This window comes from Populus euphratica, unplaced genomic scaffold (genome assembly GCF_000495115.2).
Source record: "Populus euphratica unplaced genomic scaffold, PopEup_1.0 scaffold161.1, whole genome shotgun sequence".
Lineage (NCBI taxonomy): Eukaryota > Viridiplantae > Streptophyta > Magnoliopsida > Malpighiales > Salicaceae > Populus > Populus euphratica.
This window is the reverse complement of record NW_011500046.1, coordinates 148,827-158,680: the sequence shown is the minus strand read 5'-3', so window position 1 is coordinate 158,680 and position 9,854 is coordinate 148,827. Positions and strand designations below refer to the sequence as shown.

The following is a 9,854-nucleotide window of genomic DNA, read 5'->3' as shown; positions in this document are numbered from 1 at the left end:
TACATCAATCGTATTTGATTTTTCTTGCTTGATGTGTAATACATCTTGTTTGAAGGATGGGTCTAAATCAACAGGGGCCAACATAATTTAGCTAATTATCAGGACTAGTAGGTTTAACTAATTATTCATAACAAAATAACTGAAGATTTAGAAAAGGATAATCTGTTTTTAAAATTGAAAGGGATGTTTTGTTCAATTATTTTTCAGATTCCCACTTTCAGATATTATTATATACAAATTAATATGAGCCACCTTGATGATGAAATAAAGGTTTTGTATGAATTGGAAAGGATGAATCAAACTACTGAACTCAGAATTAACTGTTATACAGTGAGTGAACCTGAATTGCGAGGATGCTGACTTCTGCATCATCCTTAATACGTATGATGCACCTTAATAAGGAATTGAAAGTTTTGTAACTACACTGAATAAGTAAAATAACTCAACTCGACAACAAACTCGATTGGAAAGATGATCCTCACAGCGCCAAGTATTGACCTGCTTGCCTGTGGAGGATGATATCTCTTTCAGACAATCAAGTGCGCAGTAGTAGATTCTGTAAAAGTCTCATCCCTTGGATTGTTATTTCTCATCCAGGTCTACATATCAGATTTGCTGTCAAGAAATCATAATATTACAAAATTTCCGAGTAAATATGGAATGGAAGCACAAACATGACCCATTAGATTTCTAAGTATGGCCAATCATAATCACATTATCTCCTCATATTTTGGGTGGTGGTCACCGTTATTTGCATTGCTTATTTAAACTCACTGTGTTTGGTTCTCACAAATCAAATGTATGTTTCATGGTACCTGTTCCCACAAGTGCCAAGTTACAACTGCTATATGCATCACAGACATGCTTCTTGTCCCTTGTCTTTTATGACTTATGATTTCACTTATTTCATTGATAATTGTATGTTTTTGGCTACTAATAAAAAGGGCTAAACTATGTCTGTCTAAGCACTTTTTTTCTGTTATTTGGATCTACTTACGTTATGATGACTTCTCTCTTTCAGAATGCTTTGTGGCAACAGAGATTTGTACACGTAGTTACAATACAGTGCAACCTTTGCAACGAGCCCTGGTAGATTCTAGATCTTTTTGATAACTATGATTTCTGCAATTTTTCAGATCTCAACTTAGATCTCATAAAGATTTTATTACATTTCCACCAGACAAATTCAGTTATCTTTGCTGTGCTTTCAGTAATCGTTTCATCTTATTGTTTCGAAGTTGATAGACTTTTAGGGAATTATTCTTATTTTCTATATGGGATTTTTCTGGTCTATCAAAACTAATAGCTACCAAGTTTGTAAAGGCTTTTTATGTTTTTATGCTTAGCAACACTTTACAGATATCCTCTATTTCTACATCTGTAGTAGCATTAGTTTACTACACGTGCCCTAACCACCCCAGATCTATTATAGTTGTTCTAACATTTCATTCGATAAACTCTCCACAGTTTCCAACCAATAGACATGCTTATCTGAAGTTTGGAATGTTTCCATGACACAGTTTAGTGGAGTTTAGATTGTTCCCATGACATAGTTCATTAAGTGTTTATCTTTTTTGTTCATCTATGAGGGAACTAATTTTCATTGCCTTGCAAGGTGTTCGCACTTTTCCAATTTTCTTGTCGCTGCTGTTGTCCATTAACTCTCATATTTCTGGACTTATATGTCAGTGAAATGATTAATGTTTCAATTTTGATGCCTGCGTAATGTATCAGGATAAAATACAGCATTATTATTGTTGCTGACAGGGTCTGAAAAAGCCTCTCTATACTTGTACACGTTTGAAGAAGGGGGAAGTTCTATATTTAGAAACACATTCATGCAGTTATCCCTCTTTTTTTTCTCCTGTGTACTTTCTAACTTGATACTGCTCGTAGGTTTTGGAGGCACATTTTATTGTCTTATAGTAAAATTGCTTTAGCTTCAGTATTGTATGGTTTTCATTTCTTTCTATAACTTGCTTTTTTGTCTTAATAGTAAAATTGCTTTAGCTTCTGTATTGTATGATTTTCATTTATTTCTATAACTTGCTATAAGTTGCCACAGAATTTCTTGATGATGACTTCTGTAATTTCAGGCATTTATTTGTTTTCTTGTTTGCTCATGCATAGAAAACAAAATTATATTTTTTTATATATGTAAAATATTTAGTAAACGGGCATTTTTTTTTTCAAGTCTGAGGTATTGAAATCATGAAGTTCATCTGGTGAATTCTTAGTGATGTTCTGATTCTGAATTTTTGATTTCTTATGTGAAGATACGAGCTCTGTTTTACAGGAGAGAAAATGGGAAAGTGACACAGGCTTCTCACTCAGGTGCATGAAGAGACAGATAAGTTCCCCAGTCACCACCCACATTCCTCAAACGGTGAGAAGCACGACTGTGATAATGTTCTTTTTGATGTATTCCGGTGGTCTCGCTGTAAGAAACCACAACCGCAGAAGGTCATGCAGTCAGTTGGGATCCCATTGGAACATGTTGAGGTACTTCATTTCAATTTCTTTCCTTGAAACATCTTTTCATATTTAGATGTTAAAGTTTGGCATATTTTCACGAAGCCAAATAAGGAGACTGCAGAAGAAATTCGTATTCAGCCTGTAGCTACGTTTTTCTTCAGTTTTTTTCTCCCTTCTAGGCTGACTGCAACATCTGTGATTTTGAACAGGTGTTGGAGGAGAATCTTGACTGGGAGGATGTGCACTGGTCATAAACTGGTGTTTGGATTGCTGGAAAAGAACACGCACTTGCTAGGGTGTGCTTTCTATCTCCAGGTTAGCTATGGCTTCATGAGTATCTACAAATAGTTGTGTAACAATGTGATGTATGCAGGAATAATAGTTGGTTTTTAATGGTTTTATTTCTTAAATAAGTCAAACAATTGAAGTTAAATCTCTTTTCTTTTCAGTTTATAAAAAATCGACTGGACTACTCTCCGTACCAGAGTATTTGAGCAACCAAAACAGAAGCACTGGAACTTTGAATATTGGGAAATCTGGCATTTCTTCCATGTATATAAATCCATTACAAGCAATCTATTGACAAAAGGGAAAGCATCTTTCTGCAATTTCTATTTCGATTGAACACCATAATCTCTTGGCAGCAGGATGGATGAAAAATAAATTATCTGTATCCATGCTCTCCTGCCTGCTTGGAACACCATTAAAAAACTAGCAAGAATAATGAAATTCAACACAAGCTGATGATCCCAGTTCTTTGCCAAAAGCAAATAGTAACAGCAAAGTCAGGGTCGGTTAAACCATCTAGCTAGAATTCGTGTGTTGAAATACAAAAAACTATCAGGGAAACGGGAGATCACGGAGACTAAATCTTGATTAGAACATTCCAACCCTCACATCAATTCGGTTAGATTAAATGATAATACAAGCTTACACAATCCCACAACGCAAGTCTACTCAATCACTGCTTTAATTTGCCAATAATCTCAAAGCACGAAACCATAACAAAAATGGTGAATGACCAATTAAGATTTAAAGATTTGATCTTATTTTAGCTTTTACAAGAACGAGATCTCATATAACAACTGACATTGATCATCTTAGTATATTTTTCACTCCGTAGAGCTGGTGCAAAAGCCAAAGGATAACTGTGCCAGAGGGGGAGAACCCACTCTTACAAGCATGTAGTTCCGACTCCATGTCAAAACTTACGATCCATGCTAGCTGCTGGCCCGAGCCCCTCTTACAAGCATATATTTCTGGCTAATTGATTTTCTTAGGAGTTTCTATCTTCATCTATTGTTCTCGCGGACTAAAAAATAAAGCATATGTTCGATGTAACAGTAGAATCAGTATAATGTACGTAAACATGTTGAATAGTTAGTGTGAATAAATAAAGCAGGTGATTCATGAAAGTGACATGAAATTTGTATGGGCAGTGGGAGTGATAATTACATATTTGAACAAACAAAGCCCCTTTACATGGTGGTTCTCAGGAGACAGTGGAAGTAATAATTGCATATTGGACAACGAAAGCACAAGAGAATTTGCATTGTGGTTACTAGAAAATAGAGTAACAATTGCATATTGGACAGAGAAAGCAAAGGGATTTGCCCTATTGTTTTCTTTCTTTAGAGTAAACGGGTAATTATCTAGTCCTCCTTCATGTTAATCAATTAATTTCCTGTGCTTTCCTTCACGAGATCAGCTGTTACTGACAGACTAAAAATAAGTTTGCAGTACTGATTACATTAAAACAACAAAATAGGATTGTTCCTTTTTTATGCTGATATAGGAAATGCGTAATTTTCCTAAGTGGAGTTTCCTAAAACAACAAAGTAGCATATGTTTAACAATGCTAGCAGCTGACCCGAGGAGTACTGTTATTTCTAGCTGATTTTCTTTGGAGTTTCGATCTTCATTAATTGTTCTGGCTTTTTAATTAAAAAAGTACATAACACTGTTGTTTTAGCATGTAAACTAGCGATGCACGAAAGCTAGAACAGATACCACATTGATCTAAAAAAATTAAAGCAGTGTAATGTGAACACGTTGAATTGTTAGTGTGAACAATTAAAGCATAAAGTGGCATCAAGTTTGCATATAGGACAATGAAAGCACAGGCAGAAAGTGACATAAAGTTGTAGCTTCCTGCCAAATTCTATTGCAATGACTTTAACAGCTAGTCTTCCACTAAGAGATCTCTCTCTCAGTATACCATTGATTTCCTAATATCCCTCACCAAATTTCTTAAACCTTTCTCTTGATCTTTGCTTCCTTCTCTGATTGAATCGAATCATCTCATATTGTGTTCTTGATCTGTATCTTTCTTGCTTGCAAGGTAAATCCTACTTTCTTTTCTTGTTTTTCTACCACTAATTTTGGTTTCAAATAAGACTTGCCCATTTGGTTGTAGAATTATTAAGTAGGATTGTAGATTGATCAATCAAGTAGAACTTAATTATATATGTGTTGCTTGATCTATTTTAGAACTAGAACTCATATTTAGCTTTGTTCTTACATATTGCCATCAACTTAAACTATTTATCTTGAAAACAGCTGCTCTCAAGGTTTCTTTTGTCTGTTGAGTGCCTCTTGTCAGCTTGACAGGTGACTAGTTTGCCTACTCTCTCTCATATTCTTGTGCTTACATTTTCAGATCAGCTTTCCCAGAGTTTCAACATTGGGGCGCGTCCACACGTTTCCTCACTCAGCAATTGGCTTCAGATTCTTTTGTTAAAATTCTTTTGAATCCAGGTAAAGTATTTATACTTCATCTTCTTCATTTTGTTACTGTCTTTGTTTTTGAATCTTTTTTAGGAAACCGCAAGCTGTTCAAATCTTATTGAGAAACTTTTAAAATCCTTGCCTTCTAGAGTTCATACCAAATTCATTGTTAATATTACTGGTTTTGATTCTTCCAAATAAAAGTATGAGTTTGAGTTCTATGCAATATAGAACTCAAACTCATTTTATAACTTTGTTCATTTTGCTTTCAACTTCAACTGCTTATCTTCAAAAAAAGCCGAGTTTCTTCCAAATTTTTATCTTAGATTGCTTTTCTGACAATTTCTTAAATTATTCAGTAGTTGTTATAATTTTTTTATCTGCTTGAAGTGCATCTCTATAGGAAAATATATAGTGAAGTGCCTATTTAATTTTAGAATTTGTAATAATTGATTTAATTATACAGATTCAGTTTATTTTGTGAACACACTTAACGGCATTAATGTTTTGTAAGATTGAGGTTTGCACTCTTTTCCTTTGCTTACTTATTTAAAAAATAATGATTTCTTCTAAATTTTCATTTTAAGATTGAGTTCTTATTTTGCTTACATCCATTTTTATGCGCTACTTTTGACAATTTTTTATTTGATGTCTGAAGGGCCAAAGAAGTTAGCGGTGAAAATGGCTAAACGGAAGGATCGATTTTGGGATCATGTTAAGAAGCTGGATGATGGTAGTTTCAACTGTACATTTTGTGGCTTCCAATTTTCTGCTGCTACTTCCATTTCAAGGATCAAATGGCATTTGTCAGGAGAGGAAAGGCGTGGTGTTGCAATTTGTAGACAAGTGCCTGAAGACGTTCAAGAAGCAGCTTTTCAAGCTGTGCATGGTGGCAACAAAAGACATAAAGGCATAGCAAGTTCAAGCAATTTTAATGATAATGCCATTTCAACCACTCCACAAGAACAAAACAATGAAGTCGAAAATTTGGCAGGAGATGGAGGAACGACACAAGCAGCGGATGGAATGGGTCACCCACGTGGAAGAAGTGTGGAAGAGTTCAGTAGATGGTTAATGGAGGATGATATAGAGAATGGGACTGGAGGAGCAGCGCAGCCTGGTGCAGGAGCTAGCTCTTCTGGAGGGCTTACAGGCAACGCAAATGAGACTCCAGGAGATCCATTACCTACTAGCTTACATGTTGAAGTCGACAATGTGGCACCGCAAGGGCAACATCTGGAGAGAGTAACTGGGCAGCCTGTTGTAAGAGGTAGTTCTCATGAGAGGCCACTTGTTAATCACGATGAGCCTCAAGAAGATCAACTCTGTCCTCCACTAGTGAACATGGTTGGAGACCCTGGGCAGCCTGTTGTGAGAGATAGCTCTCGTGAAGTTCTTCAACGTAATGGCGATGAGAATGGGACTGGAGGAGCAGCGCAGCCTGGTGCAGGAGCTAGCTCTTCTGGAGGGCTTACAGGCAACACAAATGAGACTCCAGGAGATCCATTACCTACTAGCTCTACAAAGCTAGTGGGTCAAGCATTTGAACAGAATACAAATCTGATATGGTCTTGGTTAATGGATGATGAAGTCTCGACAATTGGCATTTACGGAATGGGAGGAGTCGGTAAAACGACAATGATGAAACATATCCATAATAAGCTTCTAGAAAGACCAGGCATTTCTCATTGCGTGTACTGGGTGACTGTGTCTCAGGATTTCAGTATTGGAAGATTGCAAAATCATATTGCTAAATGTCTTGGCTTGGATCTTTCAAACGAACATGATGATCTGTGTAGAGCTGTCAAATTGTTAAAAGCACTAAGGAAGAAACAAAAATGGATTCTCATTTTAGATGATTTGTGGAACACTTTTGAGTTACACGAAGTGGGAATTCCTGAGCCAGTCGATCTAAAATGTTGCAAGCTGATTATGACAAGTCGGTCTAAAAGGGTTTGTCAATGGGTGGATAGACGACGCGAAATCGAAATGAAGCCACTTTTGAAGAGTGAAGCTTGGAATTTGTTCAGGGAGAAACTTGGACATGACATAACACTTTCTCCGGAAGTGGAACGAATTGCAATGGATATTGCAAGGGAATGTGCTGGTTTGCCATTGGGTATTATTACAATGGCAGGAAGCTTGAGGAGAGTGGATGACCTACATGAGTGGAGGAATACATTGAAGAAATTAAAAGAATCAAAATGTAGGGACATGAAAGATAAGGTATTCCGGTTATTGAGGTTTAGTTATGACCAGTTACATGATTTAGCACTACAACAGTGTCTCTTATACTGTGCATTATTTCCTGAAGATCATGAGATTGTAAGGAAGAAGTTGATAGATTATTTGATCGATGAGGGGGTAATTGAAAGAATGGAGAGCAGGCAAGAAGCGGTTGACGAGGGCCACACGATGCTTAATAGACTTGAAAGTGTCTGTCTATTGGAAAGTGCTACGAAATGGTATGGTGGTCCTACACATGTCAAGATGCATGACTTGATTAGGGACATGGCCATCCAAACACTGCAAGAAAACTCTCAATGCATGGTTAAAGCAGGTGCACGGTTAAGAGAATTGCCGGATGCAGAGGAGTGGACAGAGAATCTTACTAGAGTTTCACTGATGCATAACCAAATTAAAGAAATTCCTTCCAGCCATTCACCAAGGTGTCCCAGTCTTTCAACTCTATTGTTGCTCAGAAATCCACTGGTGCACATTGCAGATTCATTTTTTGACCAGTTGCGTGGGCTCAAGGTTCTTGATCTGTCTCATACAGGTATCACAAAACTGCCTGATTCTGTCTCTGAATTGGTGAGTCTTACTGCATTACTGCTCATTGGTTGTAAGATGTTAAGGCATGTACCGTCATTAGAAAGGCTGAGGGCACTGAAGAGGTTAGATCTCTCTGGTACTTGGGCACTTGAAAAGATTCCTCAAGGCATGGAATTTCTATCCAACTTGAGGTATCTTAGAATGAATGGATGTGGTGAAAAGGAGTTTCCTAGTGGGATATTACCTAAACTCTCTCACCTGCAAGTCTTTGTATTGGAGGAGCGGACTCCGATAACAGTTAAAGGAAAGGAAGTGGGATGCTTGAGGGAGTTGGAAACTTTGGAATGCCATTTTGAAGGTTACTCTGACTACGTGGAGTATCTCAATTATCGGGATAAGACCCGATCACTAACAAAAACCCGATCACTAACAAAATATAGAATTGTTGGAGGACTGCTATATGACAATTACAATTATGGTATAGAAGACAAAGACAAAGTAATTGTTTTGGGTAAATTGACTATCAACGGAGACGGAGATTTTCTGAGAACGTTTTGGAAGGACATTCAACAACTGACCATGGATGAATGTGATGGTGCAAAAAGTTTATGCGATGTTTCCTCTCTAATAAAGAATGCAACTGATCTGGAGGTTATCGAAATTAGGGATTGCAATAGCATGGAGAGCTTGGTTTCATCTTCTTGGTACTGCTCTGCTTCACTGCCATCTCCATCTTGCAAAGGTATATTTTCTGGTCTTAAAAAGCTTCATTGTTCTGGTTGTCAAAGCATGAAGAAGTTGTTCCCCCTCGTCTTGCTGCCAAGCCTCGTAAACCTGGAAGAGATTACAGTTAAAGGATGTGAGAAAATGGAGGAGATAATTGTTGGAACAAGATCGGATGAAGAAGGGGTTATGGGTGGAGAAAGCAGCTTCAGAAACACTGAATTCAAACTCCCAAAGTTGACATACCTGAGATTGACAGATTTACCAGAACTAAAAAGCATTTGTAGTGCAAAACTGATTTGCGCTTCTCTCCGAGTAATTGAAGTAAGGAATTGCAGTATGAAGGAAATCTTTGTTCCATCTTCCTGGATTCACCTCGTAAGCCTAGAAGAGATTATTGTTGAAGGATGTGAGAAAATGGAGGAGATAATAGGTGGAGCAAGATCGGATGAAGAAGGGGATATGGGTGAAGAAAGCAGCATCAGAAACACCGAGTTCAAACTCCCAAAGTTGACTGAACTGCGCTTGACAAATTTACCAGAACTAAAAAGCATTTGTAGTGCAAAACTGATTTGCGATTCTCTCCGAGTAATTGAAGTAAGGAATTGCAGTGTCATGGAAATCTTGGTTCCATCTTCCTGGATTCGCCTCGTAAACCTGGAAAGGATTTTTGTTGAAGGATGTGAGAAAATGGAGGAGATAATAGGTGGAGTAAGATCGGATGAAGAAGGGGATATGGGTGAAGAAAGCAGCATCAGAAACACCGAGTTCAAACTCCCAAAGTTGACTGAACTGCGCTTGACAAATTTACCAGAACTAAAAAGCATTTGTAGTGCAAAACTGATTTGCGATTCTCTCCGAATAATTGAAGTAAGGAATTGCAGTATGAAGGAAATCTTTGTTCCATCTTCCTGGATTCACCTCGTAAACCTGGAATGGATTGTTGTTGAAGGATGTGAGAAAATGGAGGAGATAATAGGTGGAGCAAGATCGGATGAAGAAGGGGACACGGGTGAAAGCAGCATCAGAAACACCGAGTTCAAACTCCCAAAGTTGACAGAACTGCGCTTGACAAATTTACCAGAACTAAAAAGCATTTGTAGTGCAAAACTGATTTGCGATTCTCTCCGAGTAATTGAAGTAAGGAATTGCAG

At 37.4% G+C, this 9,854-nt stretch overlaps 3 protein-coding genes across 7 annotated transcripts in view; all 3 read left to right on the top strand.

Moving 5' to 3' along the window:
* LOC105107470 (extradiol ring-cleavage dioxygenase-like) overlaps positions 1-3,386 on the top strand; it is a 5,512-nt gene extending 2,126 nt beyond the window's left edge. The window contains exons 3-6 of one of the 5 annotated variants that reach the window (XM_011001405.1): positions 1,022-1,089; positions 1,735-1,844; positions 2,297-2,502; positions 2,685-2,908. In XM_011001405.1, coding sequence (XP_010999707.1) covers positions 1,022-1,089; positions 1,735-1,774 — 108 coding nt within the window. In that variant the 3' untranslated portion in view covers positions 1,775-1,844; positions 2,297-2,502; positions 2,685-2,908. The other 4 variants (XM_011001404.1, XM_011001402.1, XM_011001403.1 and 1 more) reach the window with 4 other exon arrangements.
* LOC105107487 (probable disease resistance protein At4g27220) overlaps positions 1-9,650 on the top strand; it is a 34,536-nt gene extending 24,886 nt beyond the window's left edge. The window contains exons 4-8 of the mRNA XM_011001426.1: positions 5,669-5,722; positions 5,861-6,307; positions 6,632-8,965; positions 9,239-9,482; positions 9,572-9,650. Of these exons, the coding sequence (XP_010999728.1) occupies positions 5,884-6,307; positions 6,632-8,965; positions 9,239-9,482; positions 9,572-9,650 (3,081 nt within the window). The 5' untranslated portion in view covers positions 5,669-5,722; positions 5,861-5,883. The remainder of the gene's footprint in view (positions 1-5,668; positions 5,723-5,860; positions 6,308-6,631; positions 8,966-9,238; positions 9,483-9,571) is intronic.
* LOC105107472 (disease resistance protein RPS2-like) overlaps positions 9,631-9,854 on the top strand; it is a 2,320-nt gene continuing 2,096 nt past the window's right edge. Inside the window, exon 1 of the mRNA XM_011001407.1 lies at positions 9,631-9,854. Coding sequence (XP_010999709.1) covers positions 9,664-9,854 — 191 coding nt within the window. The 5' untranslated portion in view covers positions 9,631-9,663.